Here is a 17,867-nt window from a genome sequence, read left to right as displayed (position 1 = left end):
TCGTAAATGAAAATAAGGGCTTCAGCTGCTATTCCGAAGACAACATTGATCGTACGAAAATACAAGCCAAGGGTCTCAGCGACACGTCAAGATATGTATACAAACAGAAAGAAGAAGTAAGCGTCAGAGGACCACGGTAGTGGTCAACCCAAGACAGGGTCGCAGCATCACAGCTAGGGATTGCAACACAAGTGAAAAATGACAGTCGCATAATCACACCTCAGTGCACATCCATCAGAGAACATATGAGAGATAGGGGGTGGGGGAGCAGGAAGCATCTCAGGGACAGGGCTAGGAGAAGGGGTGGTAGGGGAGCGAGGTGGGGGAAGTTGGAAGGGGGAGGGAAATAGGGTAAGGGGAATGGGAGGAAAGGGGGGTGGGGGAGAATAGTATTGTAGAGCAGAAAGACAGCAAGAAAGGGAGAAGAGGGGGAAGTGAAGGCCGAAAAAGGCCAGGGAGAAATGGAGGGAACCATAGGGTAAGAGGAGAAAGAGAGAGAAGAAGAGGGGGAGGACAAGAAACAAGAGGAAAAGAAGAAGAAGAACAGCAGCAGCAGGATGACTCCTCAGATGGTGAGGAAGAAAAAGAGTGATCTAGTAAAAAAAAGAAGAACTTACCCTGTAGGGCACTCACAACTACAGAATTCCTTCCAACAAGTACAAAGCTGACGATTTAATAAATTTTTTATAAAACATTTTTGGAATAAAATGTTATAAAAAGCAGCTATTTTGGCCTTTTTTTTTTTTTTTACGTTCACACCGCTCACCGTACAGTATCATTAACATTTTATTTTAATAGTTCAGATATTTACGCACGAGGTGATACCAAATATGTGTATAAAATATTTTTGTAACACTTTTTGGGGGTGCAATAGGGAAAATGGGGCAATTTACGTTTTTATTGGGGGAGGGGGTTTTTCTCCTTTGTTTTTTTCTTTTTTTTTCGCTTTTATTTTTACACTTTAATAGTCCCCATTGGGGACTATTTATAGCAATCATTCGATTGCTAATCCTGTTCAGTGCTATGTATAGGACACAGCACTGATCAGGGTTATCGGTCATCTTCTGCTCAGGTCTGCGGGAAGGCAGATCAGAGCAAAAGACTCCCGGAAGACAGCGGAGGCAGGTGAGGGGACCTCTGTCTGCTGTGCTGGATTATCGGATCGCCGCAGCAGCGCTGCGGGCGATCCGATCATCCAATTAAGTGACCGTGATGCTGCAGATGCCGTGATCTGTATTGATCACGGCATCTGAGGGGTTAATGGCAGACATCTGCGGGATCGCGAATGTCCGCCATTACCGGCGGGTCCCTGGCTGCGATTTACAGCCGGGACCTGCCCCGCATGATCCGGGCATCGCTCCGATGCCCGTGGTTATGCTTAGGACGTAAATGTACGTCCTGGTGCGTTAAGTACCACCTCACCAGGACGTACATTTAGGGCGCTCTTCGTTAAGGGGTTAACCATAGGGTAAAAGTTGCATAAAGTTGCATAAGTTGCATAAGTCCAGCCCTGAATATCCGAGATAAGAACCCTGAGGATCATAAAGGGAACTGTATGAGGGCATCTATATATGGCATTTTAAGGGTACTGTTACGCCGAGCGCTCCGGGTCCCCGCTCCTCCCCGGAGCGCTCGCTACACTCCTCTCACTGCAGCGCTCCGCTCGGTTCCACGGACCCGGGGCGCTGCGATACCGCCTCTGGCCGGGATGCGATTCGCGATGCGGGTAGCGCCCGCTCGCGATGCGCACCCCGGCTCCCGTACCTGACTCGCTCTCCGTCAGTTCTGTCCCGGCGCGCGCGGCCCCGCTCCCTAGGGCGCGCGCGCGCCGGGTCTTTGCGATTTAAAGGGCCACTGCGCCGCTGATTGGCGCAGTGGTTCCAATTAGTGTTTACACCTGTGCACTTCCCTATATCACCTCACTTCCCCTTCACTCCCTCGCCGGATCTTGTTGCCTTAGTGCCAGTGAAAGCGTTTCCTTGTGTGTTCCTAGCCTGTGTTCCAGACCTCCTGCCGTTGCCCCTGACTACGATCCTTGCTGCCTGCCCCGACCTTCTGCTACGTCCGACCTTGCTTCTGTCTACTCCCTTGTACCGCGCCTATCTTCAGCAGCCAGAGAGGTTGAGCCGTTGCTAGGGGATACGACCTGGTCACTACCGCCGCAGCAAGACCATCCCGCTTTGCGGCGGGCTCTGGTGAAAACCAGTAGTGACTTAGAACCGATCCTCTAGCACGGTCCACGCCAATCCCTCTCTGGCACAGAGGATCCACTACCTGCCAGCCGGCATCGTGACAGTAGATCCGGCCATGGATCCCGCTGAAGTTCCTCTGCCAGTTGTCGCTGACCTCACCACGGTGGTCGCCCAGCAGTCACAACAGATAGCGCAACAAGGCCAACAGCTGTCTCAACTGACTGTTATGCTACAACAGTTACTACCACAGCTCCAGCAATCATCTCCTCCGCCAGCTCCTGTACCTCCTCCGCAGCGAGTGGCCGCTTCTGGACTACGACTATCCTTGCCGGATAAATTTGATGGGGACTCTAAGTTTTGCCGTGGCTTCCTTTCCCAATGTTCATTACACTTGGAGATGATGTCGGACCAGTTCCCCACTGAAAGGTCTAAGGTGGCTTTCGTAGTCAGCCTGCTGTCTGGAAAAGCCCTAGCTTGGGCCACGCCGCTCTGGGACCGCAATGACCCCGTCACTGCCTCTGTACACTCCTTCTTCTCGGAAATTCGAAGTGTCTTTGAGGAACCTGCCCGAGCCTCTTCTGCTGAGACTGCCCTGTTGAACCTGGTCCAGGGTAATTCTTCCGTTGGCGAGTATGCCGTACAATTCCGTACACTTGCTTCTGAATTATCCTGGAACAATGAGGCCCTCTGCGCGACCTTTAAAAAAGGCCTATCCAGCAACATTAAAGATGTTCTGGCCGCACGAGAAATGCCTGCTAATCTTCATGAACTTATTCACCTAGCCACTCGCATTGACATGCGTTTTTCCGAAAGGCGTCAGGAGCTCCGCCAAGATATGGACTCTGTTCGCACGAGGCGTTTCTTCTCCTCGGCTCCTCTCTCCTCTGGTTCCCTGCAATCTGTTCCTGTGCCTCCCGCCGTGGAGGCTATGCAGGTCGACCGGTCTCGCCTGACATCTCAAGAGAGGACACGACGCCGCATGGAGAACCTCTGCCTGTACTGTGCTAGTACCGAACACTTCCTGAGGGATTGTCCTATCCGCCCTCCCCGCCTGGAAAAACGTACGCTGACTCCGCACAAAGGTGAGACAATCCTTGATGTCTACTCTGCTTCTCCACGTCTTACTGTGCCTGTGCGGATGTCTGCCTCTGCCTTCTCCTTCTCTTCTGTGGCCTTATTGGACTCTGGATCTGCAGGAAACTTTATTTTGGCCTCTCTCGTCAACAGGTTCAACATCCCAGTGACCAGTCTCACCAGACCCCTTTACATCAATTGTATAAACAATGAAAGGTTGGACTGTTCCATACGTTTCCGCACGGAGCCCCTTCTAATGAGCATCGGATCTCATCAAGAGAGGATTGAACTTTTGGTCCTCCCCAATTGCTCCTCGGAAATTCTCCTTGGACTTCCCTGGCTTCAACTTCATTCCCCAACCCTGGATTGGTCCACTGGGGAGATCAAGAGTTGGGGGCCCTCTTGTTCCAAGGACTGTCTAAAACCGGTTCCCAGTAACCCTTGCCGTGACTCTGTGCTTCCTCCAGTAACCGGTCTCCCTAAGGCCTATATGGACTTCGCGGATGTTTTCTGCAAAAAACAAGCGGAGACTCTACCTCCTCACAGGCCTTATGATTGTCCTATCGACCTCCTCCTGGGCACTACTCCACCCCGGGGCAGAATTTATCCTCTCTCTGCCCCAGAGACTCTTGCCATGTCTGAATACGTCCAGGAGAATCTAAAAAAGGGCTTTATCCGTAAATCCTCCTCTCCTGCCGGAGCCGGATTTTTCTTTGTGTCCAAAAAAGATGGCTCTCTACGTCCTTGCATTGACTACCGCGGACTTAATAAAATCACGGTTAAGAACCGCTACCCCTTACCCCTCATCTCTGAACTCTTTGATCGCCTCCAAGGTGCCCACATCTTTACTAAATTGGACTTAAGAGGCGCCTATAACCTCATCCGCATCAGAGAGGGGGATGAGTGGAAAACAGCATTTAACACCAGAGATGGACACTTTGAGTATCTGGTCATGCCCTTTGGCCTGTGCAACGCCCCTGCTGTCTTCCAAGACTTTGTTAATGAAATTTTTCGTGATCTGTTATACTCCTGTGTTGTTGTATATCTTGATGATATCCTAATTTTTTCGGCCAATCTAGAAGAACACCGCCAGCATGTCCGTATGGTTCTTCAGAGACTTCGTGACAATCAACTCTATGCTAAAATTGAGAAATGTCTGTTTGAATGCCAATCTCTTCCTTTTCTAGGATACTTGGTCTCTGGCCAGGGACTACAAATGGACCCAGATAAACTTTCTGCCGTCTTAGATTGGCCACGCCCCTCCGGACTCCGTGCCATCCAACGTTTTTTGGGGTTCGCCAATTATTACAGGCAATTTATTCCACATTTTTCTACCATTGTGGCTCCTATTGTGGCTTTAACCAAAAAAAATGCCGATCCCAAGTCTTGGCCTCCTCAAGCGGAAGACGCCTTTAAACGACTCAAGTCTGCCTTCTCTTCGGCTCCCGTGCTCTCCAGGCCTGACCCATCTAAACCCTTCCTATTGGAGGTTGATGCCTCCTCAGTGGGAGCTGGAGCTGTCCTTCTACAAAAAAACTCTTCCGGGCATGCTGTTACTTGTGGTTTTTTTTCTAGGACCTTCTCTCCGGCGGAGAGGAACTACTCCATCGGGGATCAAGAGCTTCTAGCCATTAAATTAGCACTTGAGGAATGGAGACATCTGCTGGAGGGATCAAGATTCCCAGTTATTATTTACACCGATCACAAGAACCTCTCCTACCTCCAGTCTGCCCAACGGCTGAATCCTCGTCAGGCCAGGTGGTCTCTGTTCTTTGCCCGATTTAATTTTGAAATTCACTTTCGGCCTGCTGATAAGAACATTAGGGCCGATGCTCTCTCTCGTTCCTCGGATGCTTCTGAAATTGAACTCTCTCCGCAACACATCATTCCTCCTGACTGCCTGATTTCCACTTCTCTAGCCTCCATCAGGCAAACTCCTCCAGGAAAGACCTTTGTTTCTCCACGCCAACGTCTCGGAATCCTCAAATGGGGTCACTCCTCCCATCTCGCAGGTCATGCGGGCATCAAGAAATCTGTGCAACTCATCTCTCGCTTCTATTGGTGGCCGACTCTAGAGACTGATGTGGTGGACTTTGTGCGAGCCTGCACTATCTGTGCCCGGGATAAGACTCCTCGCCAGAAGCCCGCTGGTTTTCTTCTTCCTCTGCCTGTCCCCGAACAACCTTGGTCTCTGATTGGTATGGATTTTATTACTGACTTACCCCCATCCCATGGCAACACTGTTATTTGGGTGGTCGTTGATCGATTCTCCAAAATGGCGCATTTCATCCCTCTTCCTGGTCTTCCTTCAGCGCCTCAGTTGGCTAAACAATTTTTTGTACACATTTTTCGTCTTCACGGGTTGCCTACGCAGATCGTCTCGGATAGAGGCGTCCAATTTGTGTCTAAATTCTGGAGGGCTCTCTGTAAACAACTCAAGATTAAATTAAATTTTTCTTCTGCATACCATCCTCAATCCAATGGACAAGTAGAAAGAATTAACCAGATCTTGGGTGACTATTTACGACATTTTGTTTCCTCCCGCCAGGATGACTGGGCAGATCTTCTACCTTGGGCCGAATTCTCGTATAATTTCAGAATCTCTGAATCTTCCTCCAAATCCCCGTTTTTCGTGGTGTACGGCCGTCACCCTCTTCCCCCCCTCCCTACCCCCTTGCCCTCTGGTCTGCCCGCTGTGGATGAAATTTCTCGTGATCTTTCCATCATATGGAGAGAGACCCAAAATTCTCTCTTACAGGCTTCTTCACGCATGAAGAGATTCGCGGATAAGAAAAGAAGAGCTCCTCCCATTTTTTCCCCTGGAGACAAGGTATGGCTCTCCGCCAAATATGTCCGCTTCCGTGTCCCTAGCTATAAGTTGGGACCACGCTATCTTGGTCCTTTCAAGGTTTTGCGCCAGATTAATCCTGTCTCTTACAAACTTCTTCTTCCTCCTTCTCTTCGTATTCCTAATGCCTTTCATGTTTCTCTTCTTAAACCACTTATCATTAACCGTTTCTCTCCCAAATCTGTTCCCCCCACTCCTGTCTCCGGCTCCTCGGACATCTTCTCCGTCAAAGAAATTTTAGCATCTAAAAAGGTCAGAGGGAAAACCTTCTTTTTAGTGGATTGGGAGGGTTGTGGTCCAGAAGAGAGGTCCTGGGAACCTGAGGACAATATCCTGGACAAAAGTCTGGTCCTCAGGTTCTCAGGCTCCAAGAAGAGGGGGAGACCCAAGGGGGGGGTACTGTTACGCCGAGCGCTCCGGGTCCCCGCTCCTCCCCGGAGCGCTCGCTACACTCCTCTCACTGCAGCGCTCCGCTCGGTTCCACGGACCCGGGGCGCTGCGATACCGCCTCTGGCCGGGATGCGATTCGCGATGCGGGTAGCGCCCGCTCGCGATGCGCACCCCGGCTCCTGTACCTGACTCGCTCTCCGTCAGTTCTGTCCCGGCGCGCGCGGCCCCGCTCCCTAGGGCGCGCGCGCGCCGGGTCTTTGCGATTTAAAGGGCCACTGCGCCGCTGATTGGCGCAGTGGTTCCAATTAGTGTTTACACCTGTGCACTTCCCTATATCACCTCACTTCCCCTTCACTCCCTCGCCGGATCTTGTTGCCTTAGTGCCAGTGAAAGCGTTTCCTTGTGTGTTCCTAGCCTGTGTTCCAGACCTCCTGCCGTTGCCCCTGACTACGATCCTTGCTGCCTGCCCCGACCTTCTGCTACGTCCGACCTTGCTTCTGTCTACTCCCTTGTACCGCGCCTATCTTCAGCAGCCAGAGAGGTTGAGCCGTTGCTAGGGGATACGACCTGGTCACTACCGCCGCAGCAAGACCATCCCGCTTTGCGGCGGGCTCTGGTGAAAACCAGTAGTGACTTAGAACCGATCCTCTAGCACGGTCCACGCCAATCCCTCTCTGGCACAGAGGATCCACTACCTGCCAGCCGGCATCGTGACAGGTACGTTCAGACGAGCGGATTTACAGCATACTTTACGCTGCAGATCCGCCACTGAAGGACCTCTCTATGCTGCTTTTACATGTGCCTGCTCGGAGTGATGTGCAAGTCGACGCGCATGCACGGTGTACTCGCACACATCGCGGCCACTCCCTCTGCTCTAGGCCGAGAGCTGCCACGATGTGCGAGTATATTGCGAATGCCCGCGGCGACTCGCACATCGCAGAGTGTCTGCTCGTAGCGGCGTATTACCGCTCCGAGCAGGCACATGTAAAGGCAGCATACAGAGGTCCTTCAGTGGCGGATCCGCAGCAAAATACGCACTGTAAATCAGCTCGTCTGAATGTACCCTTAAGGCATATCTTTGGCGGGCACCATTGGTGCAACTGTGCAAGGGGCGGATGTGCTTTTTTAATTTTTTTCTATTTTTGATATTGCAAAAATGTTTAGATTGGGCTGACCCACTTATGTCAATCTACTTATGGTAGATTGGGCTGACCCACTGATGTTAATATAACACTGGGACCGTCAATGCATTAAAACAGCGCAGGTTGTGATTTTGTGATTTTTTTTTTATTGTACGCATACCATCTTTTAACACTTTACTTCATATTTTATTGCCGTAGGTAAGAGAAGTTGTGCTGGAGAAAGTTTGGCCAAAATGGAACTGTTCATGTTTTTCACAAAACTGCTGCAGAATTTCACATTCAAGGTTCCTCCTGGGGCTACACTAGACCTCACCCCTACAGTTGGACTCACCGCTGCTCCAGTGCCCCATAAGATATGTGCTTTACCGCGTGTATAACGAAGTATAATTGAATAAATGTGTAGATAAGTTTGTGGTAAAACAAAATTTTAAAGATGAAGGACGGTTACCATGAACCAGGGCTCCAGACTAAGAAAATACCTAGATGCTGTTGGCCCCAAACTTAAACAATTTAGGAGCAAAATATGATTTTAAATTACCAAATTTAAATATATGCAGTATACAATCAAATTTATAATAATTATAATAATTTTATTTTATTTACCACTACTTCAAGCCACCTGACACCCATGCACCTACTACTCCTACAGCTGGCTATACGCATTAGATATGTGGGGGCCTGTATATGGAGGCCCCCTGACTGCCCCCTTACAGCAGGAGTTGGGGCGAGAACAGTCAGTCATGTTGGATTTTAACATGCCCAATCCTTCTAACGGGGTGATAAGCCCCTTCTCGACCTGTATGGCAGCAGCTTTATCCCCACTCACCTTCCTGACCACATGTATGTGTATGGGGAGAGGGGGGGGGGGGTTAGGAGAGACAAATATTTGGCCATCAGCCATGGTCGGCCTAACTATAATCCTGGACTGATCACTATGATCACTGGACTGACTCTTCCTTCAACATTTCCCAGTCATTGGCAGATTAAGTAAACAATAAGTACACAAACTTGGCATCCTGTGTTTGGATAGTAGAGGATAATAATGGAGGATGTGAGCATGGAATAGAGCAGCAGAAGATCGAGAGAAACATTTTTTGAAGTATGGAACAACTCTCTCGTAAAAACCAGGAAAGACCATACAGAGGCCATAAAGATAAAGCCCTTGGTTGGATTTGAACCCAATTGTCCTGGAAAGTGAAGTAAGGGGGAATGTACTAAGTCTGGTGTTTCATATGTGTGGGATCATGCCGGATTTATCTAGGGGGGCAAACACCCATGTGGCAGCCTCAGAAGTCTACAAATACTACCAGGCATGCCCACTTCACACACAACCACAACCCCTCTGCACCAGCCCTAATCTGCATAAAGTTGTACAATTTTTACACAAATCTACACCAAGCAGGCTTCCCTTTTTTGGCAAGTTTCAGGTTTGTTATAGCAGCAGAAGTATAGTTTGGAACATGATAGACAAGGCAGGAGATGTGGCTCTGTGGATGGTGTTAGCGGCAGCAGGGATGTAGGGTTGCACTGACAACAGCAGCAGTACAGCATAAAACATTATAGACCAGACCGGTGGGGGATTGGTGTGAAGGGCTAGTAGTAGTAATAGAAGGAGTAAACAAATTTCCACCGAGATTACAATTTTAATTAAAAAATGAATTCATTGGCATACAATCTAGAGGAACATTCAGTAAGTTTTATGACACAGAATAGCGGTTCTGATCATGGGGGGTACAATCGCTGGTTCCCCCTGCGATCTTCAGAATGGGAACACTGGTGATGTGTTGAGTTGTGCCACCGGTCCATTCATTCTCTTTGAGACAGACATCCACTGCTCTTAGCTATCTCTGGCAAATTAGTGGAGCTTCAGCATTCTTCTCCATCAGGAAACCTTGACTAATGTACAGTATGAAGAAATGTATAATAATGTGGTATAATTGTATTAAAATTCAGCAACAAATAAAATAAAGAAAAATGCAGTGCATTCATGTATGTTTTATTTTAATTACCTATGGTATACAGCTACAGTAGTTGAAAGGATTTTGTGGTATTTTTATCATCCCTAATTGATATACTACTTGGAGAACAGATGGATGAGCTTAAAAGGGGAACTCCGGTACATTACATCTTATCACGTGATAGGGGATAAGTGTCTGACTGTGGTGGATCCCACCGATGGAACCCCCGCTATCTACTGCGTGGTGTTCTGAAGCCTTGTTTTCAGAACACTGGCTCTTCTCTCGCTTGCAGTATCTTGATTCGTATTGCCCTCTCATATGTCCCTCCTAATGCCTACATTTCCCATGATGACTTGTGGGAAGACTCATCACTTCCCCTGCTCTGTGCCCTATGTGAAGCAAATGACAGATCAGTGCCAACAAACATCCGTGCACTAACACTATAGAGTATCAGATGAGATATAGCTTCAGCCAGTCCCCTTTTATCTCTGTCAGCTCTTGCACACATAGTAGTTATGTGAAACTGCACTTCATAGGATACGATATAGAATTTGCACACAGAAAAGAGTAGTCTGACAAAAGATGTTCCCATGAGGTCAGCCACATAGAACAGACCATTTTCTGTTACACATGAAAGCATGTCGTTTTCTGATGGCCTGAGTTGGCCTAGTTTTATGAGTTGTAGTTAAAGGGGTACTCCGCTGCCCCAGCGTTTGGAACAATTTTGTTCCACACGCTTGTAGCGGGTGGCAGGGGTCATGACGTCACAGACATGCCCATCGTGACATCACACCTTACCCCCTCAATGCAAGTCTATGGAAGGGGGCGTGGTGGCTGTCACATCACAAGGGGCGTGGCTGTGGCATCATGACCCCCGCTGCCCGCACCCATCATTCTAAACAAACACTAGGTGCTGCACAGAGATTGTGGGGGTTCCAGGGGCAGGACCCCGGAGATCAGACATCTTATCCCCTATCCCTTTAAGGGACTCAGTTGCCATAATAAAATGTATGGATGCAGTTCAGCTAAGATAAAAAAAATAAAAATACACTGCTAGAATACTAAAGGTGACTTAGCATTATATGGGAAAAAAAACGCATATGCCTCTATAAATAGTCATGACACATTGAGCAAAGTCTGCATAAATCAAGCAAATGTAAGAAACTTTCCAATTTTTTTTATTAGAACAGGTTACCAGCATATTCCACAGCTTACTTCTGATGGACCCATTAGGTTTAACTCCTAGACAACATAGGGCATATCTGAACGCGCTCGCCGTGTGGGCCTTAACACTCCAGGGTGTACCTTTACAAAATCCCTCTAATTGGCAGGACATTCCAAATACCCACCCCTGGGAGAGTCCAAACAACCCAAGGTACCACAGACCACAGGGGAGCTGAGGGAGAAAGAAGGGGAGCTCTAAAAAATAGGCTAATGATCAGGGAAAAAAGTGCTGAGCAGGAAGAGGGCCCAACTGAAATACCCCACTGTGCTTCACCAGACTGCTAATACTAAAACTTAAAGGGGTACTCTGCTGCTCAGCATTTGGAAAAAACAGTTCTGAACGCTGGAGACGGCGCCGGGAGCTCGTGACATCAGAGCCCTGCCCCTTCATGCCATCATGCCCCTCCCCCTCAATGCAAGTCTATGGGAGGGGGCTTGGCAGCTGTCACTCCTCCTCCCATAGACTTGCATTGAGGGGGCGGGACATGACATCAAGAGGGGGCAGGACTATGATGTCACAAGCTCCCGGCACCGACTCCAGCGTTCGGAACAGTTTGTTCCAAACGCTGAGCAGCGGAGTACCTCTTTAACTCTAAATTCCCTGAGAAACATTCTATCCCCAAATAAAAGCATCATGATAAAGGGAGACCTTGGAACCCTTATCCACCTAAACGTTTTGGAATGGAGAATATGCACAAGAATAAAACCATCCCAGACAAAAGCATCAAAACCCGGGAGATCCCCTTCCTTGAGCTTGCTTTGCTGCTCCAGTCTCAGAAACCTCTGTGTTTCCAGGGCTGGAGACATGACGTCACCCCAAGCCCCGTTGTGACGTCACGCCATGCCCCCTCCATTCATGTCAATGGGAGGGGGCGTGACGGCCGTCATGTCCCCTCCCATAGACATGAATGGAGGGGGTGTGGCGTGACATCATGTCTCCAGTCCCGGAAACACATAGGTTTCCGGGATTGGAACAGCAGCCCGGCATATAATGCGGGTACTGCACAGAGATCGCGGGGTAGGGGGGTCCCAGTGGCGGGCTCCCCATGATCAGACAACTAATGCCCTCTCTATGGTGCTGTACCCTGCTTCATCACCGGGAAGGGCAAAATCAGCTGCAGGACCTACTATTGATTGATACAATATTGAATATAGATATTGTGACTGACGCAACATTCCAAGGTCAGTGCAATCACTTGGATTTGGGGGTGCTCAGACCCCCACCCCCTCCATACCCTTTTGTAGTAAGCTCATTCTTTTGGAGGCAGAATTTCCGCATCACAATATCCACCACTAAAATTACTAATATAATCCAGGTGTCGTGAACAATATTATCTAAAACCGATGAGTGGAGATTTGTTCAGCCCTAAAGAATCCGTGTAATATGAGGACATAATTTCATGTTACACAAGCCCTAGTTCACTAAAAGGTGACCATTTGTTTTACTATTATGTCTTGGATTCAATCCAAATCCACCTGTTATGAGATGAGATTCAGTTTAAGGTGTGGTTCTGTAAAGTCTACAAGGTTGGTAGGTACATTATATCTTAATTATTTTATAAATGAAGATGATATAATGAAAACAGATCTGGCTGAAGCTCTGCTAAATAAAGGGTGCACAGCCCTGAATACAGTATATGAAGTGTTATGCTGAGGGGACTCCGGGGGTCTACCTTTTATATACAGAACATGTATGCACTCACTTTTCACTACATCGTAATCTTTGCTGTTAATATTGTGCAACTCTAATTGGGGTTGTCTTCTGCTTTTCTGCTCAACTTTTGGGGTCTATTATTTTGTTAGAGAAGTGTTTCCCAAAGTGAGCAATACAGACCCTGGGGAGTGCTGGAACAATCTGGGGGGGGGGGGGGGGGTCAGGGCCTTCTCTGCCTATAGGCAAAACAGGCAGCTGCCCAGAGCACCCTCTTGATGGGGGGGGGGGGCTGCTCTGCCTGCTGCAATAAAGTTAGACAACCAGCATCTGAACCACTTGCTCAGCCAGCAGCATGAGGAGCAGGTTTGTTACAGTGTGTCACCCCAGTAGTAAGCTAATTACATGAGAAGGGGGGCTTGCTACAGTGTGTAACCCCAGTAGTAAATTGGGGAGTGTCAAAGGGTGGGCCAATGGGTGGAGTCAAGGGGACAGCAAAATTTGCTTTTGCCTAGCATGACAAAAATCCTTGCACAAGCCCTGAAGGGGAGAAGGTCATTGAATAAAATAAGGGGGAGGTAGAAGAAGCATCAAACTGTCCCACCGGAGAATCTTCTGGTGGGTCCCGATGTCAGCACTGATCTATGATCTAAACTCTCTCTTCCGTAGCTTTAGAGGAGGAAGCTGGGAACTACCGGTGCCAGAAGAGTATACTCTATTCATTATACTTTCTGAATACGGTTTTTATGTGGCCAGTACCAATATATATTACTACTTTTCACTTATCTTATGCATACTATTCTATAACCTCAAGGGCCTTGTGGTGTATTGCAGTATTGTGTATTATAATACATTTCTATTATTAATTATATAATTATCAAACTGATTATACTTTCTTGCACATATATTCTATTTTATCCAGTCTTAATAAATCCTGTCTGAACTGCCATCTTTTTACTAGATTACCCCCTATTAAATACATACCAACCCCCTAGGTTTTTCAAGGAGAGTAATAGTTTTGGAGCTTCTGGTCTCGAGGTATCATGCTATGTATAGGCCTGGTTTCTTATGTTATCTTCCATATTGCAGAGAAATTTGCTTCTTTTTTTTTGTTTTGAGTATGAATCTGAAGTCTCAGTTTTGATATCTCAGTTGCCCTAATCTAGGAGTTCCAGAGATGGAAGGATGCGGTCCATTGAGCATTTATTCAAAATGCCCTCAGATTTTGTGCAACAGTCTGAATTATCTTTGAATAGAGTTATAAATAGAGTTAGACAATGATGAATTCTTGAAGGGGTACCCCGGTGAAAACTTTTTTTCTTTTAAATCAACTGGCTCTGGAAAGTTAAACAGATTTTTACATTACTTCTATTAAAAAATCTTAATCCTTCCTGTACTTATTAGCTGCTGAATACTACTAGAGGAAATTATTTTCTTTTTGGAATGCTCTCTGATGACATCACGAGCACAGTGCTCTCTGCTGATGTTATTATAATAATAGTAATAATAAGTCTTTATTTATTTATTGTTGTCCTTAGTGGGATTTGAACCCAAGGCCCCAGCACTGCAATCACTGCTAATCACTAAGCCACCATGCTGCCCACCATGCAGCATACATCTGCTATGCACGGTTGCTAAAATGGACAGAGATGTCAGCAGAGAGCACTGTGCTCGTGATGTCATCAGTGTTCCAAAAAGAAAGGAATTTCCTCTGTACCATTCAGCAGCTAATAAGTACTGGAAGGATTAAGATTTTTTAATAGAAGTAATTTACAAATATGTTTAACTTTCTGGCACCAGTTGATTTAAAAGTAAAAAGGTTTTCACCGGAGTACTCCTTTAAGCTTCATCTAATTGTTTCCCACACCATGGATCAGTGGCGTATTCCACGTCGGCAGAACAACACTGACCACCTTCCCTGCCGCCAAAGGGCCGTTCCGCAATGGACCTTGTGGTCTGAGAAAGTCTGAGAGGTTGGCCCGTCAGATTCATCAGGCACCCTGGGAGTAGGAATGAAGAGCTGACATAGGGGGCAGAGCAGACCTGGCGGCCTACCTAATACTGTCACATGATCACCCCATATACCTGACCACATGTTTTGAAACTAACCGTGTTTCACTTTTGTGGACTTTTGTATTTTTATCTCTTGTTCGTTTGTTTTTGCAACTTGAACAAATACTGTAGATAAATTATTAACTACTGTAGAGTAATTATTAACTTTTTTGGAAATGATAAACACATCAAAGTAGAAATATGTATTGTTTCCAGATTTGCGGCTTCTGAAGATCGTTTTAAAGATGTTGAACACTACTACAAGAGTTGCTATATCTAAAAAGAATCCAGGCAAATTTTGCAAAATACTTCAATTATCTTTTTAGTTTCTGTTGCTTAATCTGCTCTCCCACACTTCCCATGTCCCAAGATGATTTGTATATGATAAAAAACAGGTTTCTTCCATAGACTGACTCCCGACTCTGTTAGCTGATGCTGATACCTGACTCTGATCCCTGACTTTATTACCTGATTCTGACTCCTGACTGATACCTACGTCTGGCCATTGATGTCATAATCTTACCTGACACTGACCGATGACTTTGATTCCTGACTCTTATACTTGACTGTGATTTCTGACTCTATTAGCTGACTTTGATATCTGTAAAATGTAGAGAAAAAAGGTGAGAGACCTGGGTGCGCCCCTAGTGATGCCCGTCAGAGATAAGCAGAGCAGGATGAGGTATGAATATTGGCCCTTATCGAATGGTGTTGCGCTAAGAGCACAACACCTACAGTAGCATGGGGAGAGAATAAATCCAATGAGCAGCCACAGAATCAACCCGCTCCGGGGATCACCATGTCCGGTACGATAGCTATGCAGAAGATTCAAAAGTTATCCTGTATAATGGTTCATCAATAAGACCAAGGTGTAGGTATCAGGTAGATTTATTAATAAAAACAACGTGTTTCGAACCTTGACTAGGGTCTTCATCAGGTTAACCTGATGAAGACCCTAGTCCAGGGTCAAACCGTATTGTTCTTATTAATAAATCTACCTGATACCTACACCTTGGTCTGATTGATACACCATTATACAGGATAACTTTTGAATCTTCTGCATATTTGACTTTGATATCTGACTCTGACACCTGACTCTGATGTATATATCAGCAATCTGTGGCCATTGATCATTTATTAATCTTGTTTGCGGTTCTTAGCACAACATTGCCACACCTTCACTTCTAAGGTCCTTATGGGTTAACTATCTGGCTGGCTTACAAGGATCTAGTTGCCGGTTCATAGGTAACAGAGGGTCATGCAGTGTAAATCACAAGTGCGTGTCAGGCAGAAGACTTGGATCATCCTGAGCATTCCTGGGAGCTAAAAGCAAAATATAACTGTGACCACTGCAGGATTTAAGGTGAGATAAAATAGATTTATAGATATTACCCTCAATGTACTATGTGAGGGTGATAGTTCAGCAACTAAATATTGATGGGTAGTTGTTGCTGTTGTTGTTGTTGTTGTTGCTGTTGTTGTTGTTGAAGAACATGTCAGTCCACCAATAGCTAAACAGACCGTGCACAATTGTGGAGTAACACGTCCAACAACAATGATTTCTGCATGGCTTCATATACAGATGAAGCAGAGCTCAACATGTCATGTTAAATTATTGTTAATTTATTGTAGTAACTCACTTTGTAGTTCTATATGTAGCATAATATGTAGAACCAAAATAACACATAACGTCATAGTGGGTTATACCGTATGATAAACTCAGCTCCTCCGTATACACACAATCATTCTCATATTGGTCTTTCCATAGAAACGTTTCCTGGCACCATGAACATCTCTGATCCCATCACATTGGTTATATCTATTATTTTATGCCTTTTTGTTGCCATATTTTTATATGGACGAAAAAGAAATGTTCATTATAATCTGCCGCCTGGACCAAGACCCTTACCGATCATTGGAAATCTGCACATTCTAGACCTGAAGAAACCATATCATACATTTCATCAGGTAACACTCAGATTGTACAACTACGGTATTTAATCCTAAAGGGTTCCTGTTCTGTCCTATAGAAGGCATTTTTGCTTATATAGTGCAGTATAGGATTTTATTAGAGAATAATGTAGAGGTTTTTATGTGTGCCTTGTACCTATCACTTTTTGCTAATGGGGCAGGCAAGGGATAGGCTCCACTTTGGTTTACATTTGTACAATGATGTGGATTCTGTAATGCAGCCTTTATTTCCCATAAATCCTCTAGCTGAGTGTCATGTGTTCGATCACTCTAGCTGGACATCTAATTAGGTTACCGATTCTGGAGATTACACAGGTTAATTCATCAGTGTGTTGGGGGTCATGTCACATTATGTGCAGTTCAGATGCATTGTATTATTTAGAGAAATATTGCCAGATCTAACAATAAAGAACTCTTACAGAGTCTGTTCCCCACGACTGGTGCATAGCAAATGTGGTGCCAAAAATTCAAAAAGGGACCTTTATCTTTAATCTGTTAGAAGAATATAAACAGGCATGGGTGTATACAGAGTGACCAATATTGCCTTAAACAAAGAGAAGTATCCGAACTGTGTTGGGCCAAGAGAGTGCAAGGAATGTTCTAATGGTTTACAAATTACATTCCCTTTCATATGCTCCATATGCCATCCTATATGGTGGACTTCCGCCTTAAGTTTATATAAGTTGGGTAGAAGCGAGGCACCAGGGTAGAATTAGAGTCTTCACAGTCAGCTTGAGTATAAGTCTCTCAGTGTCAGAGTTGTCCTCATGGTGCCGTCTTAGCTTGCTGAGCAGGGCCCTGAGTCTTCTTCTATTTCGGCAATTAATACGAATGCTGGCTGACTTTACTGGAACTTGTGAGTCCCAAGAGGATCTCTGCTTTTGTCTCTTCCAATCTTGACCATTATCAGCTGCCGACTGGAGCTGAGAGATTGTGCTGCCATTTCTGTCTGCGGTCAGTCTCTGCCCCCAAAATTCTTTGTACTTTAACAAATGCTGTTTCCAGTGTCTTTTATTAGAACACAGTACGTGGACCATAGAAACCCAGAGAAAAATCATTAAAATATATACCTTACTGTATAACAGTGTTTCACCCTTCTTTACAGCTCTCTAAGAAGTATGGACCAGTGTACACAATAAAACTAGGAGAAGAGAAAGTTGTTGTGCTTTGCGGATACGATGCAGTGAAGGAAGCCCTTGTCAATCATGCTGAGGAATTTTCTGGAAGACCAAAGGTGCCCCTTTTTCACGAAATAATAAAAGGACATGGTAAATATTATATTATTAACATTGACAGATGAATTGATTTTTATTGCTTGTTTATTTATATTCTGAATTAAAAAAAAATACATACATTTTCAAGCCA

General features: G+C 46.0%; 3 protein-coding genes across 8 annotated transcripts in view; 2 read left to right on the top strand and 1 right to left on the bottom strand.

Moving 5' to 3' along the window:
• Positions 1-9,618, top strand: part of LOC130360957 (uncharacterized) — a 95,106-nt gene extending 85,488 nt beyond the window's left edge. The window contains exon 20 of the mRNA XM_056563513.1: positions 7,845-9,618. Within this exon, the coding sequence (XP_056419488.1) occupies positions 7,845-8,023 (179 nt within the window). The 3' untranslated portion in view covers positions 8,024-9,618. The remainder of the gene's footprint in view (positions 1-7,844) is intronic.
• Positions 1-17,867, bottom strand: part of LOC130361225 (serine/threonine-protein kinase SBK1-like) — a 613,716-nt gene that overhangs the window by 461,642 nt on the left and 134,207 nt on the right. The window lies entirely within an intron of this gene.
• LOC130361218 (cytochrome P450 2K1-like) overlaps positions 15,780-17,867 on the top strand; it is a 221,263-nt gene continuing 219,175 nt past the window's right edge. Inside the window, exons 1-3 of the mRNA XM_056563949.1 lie at positions 15,780-15,894; positions 16,300-16,499; positions 17,608-17,770. Of these exons, the coding sequence (XP_056419924.1) occupies positions 16,317-16,499; positions 17,608-17,770 (346 nt within the window). The 5' untranslated portion in view covers positions 15,780-15,894; positions 16,300-16,316. The remainder of the gene's footprint in view (positions 15,895-16,299; positions 16,500-17,607; positions 17,771-17,867) is intronic.

Source organism: Hyla sarda, chromosome 3 (genome assembly GCF_029499605.1).
Source record: "Hyla sarda isolate aHylSar1 chromosome 3, aHylSar1.hap1, whole genome shotgun sequence".
Taxonomy (NCBI): Eukaryota; Metazoa; Chordata; class Amphibia; order Anura; family Hylidae; genus Hyla; species Hyla sarda.
The sequence above is the reverse complement of the archived record's forward strand: the minus strand, read 5'-3'. Positions and strand labels throughout refer to the sequence as shown.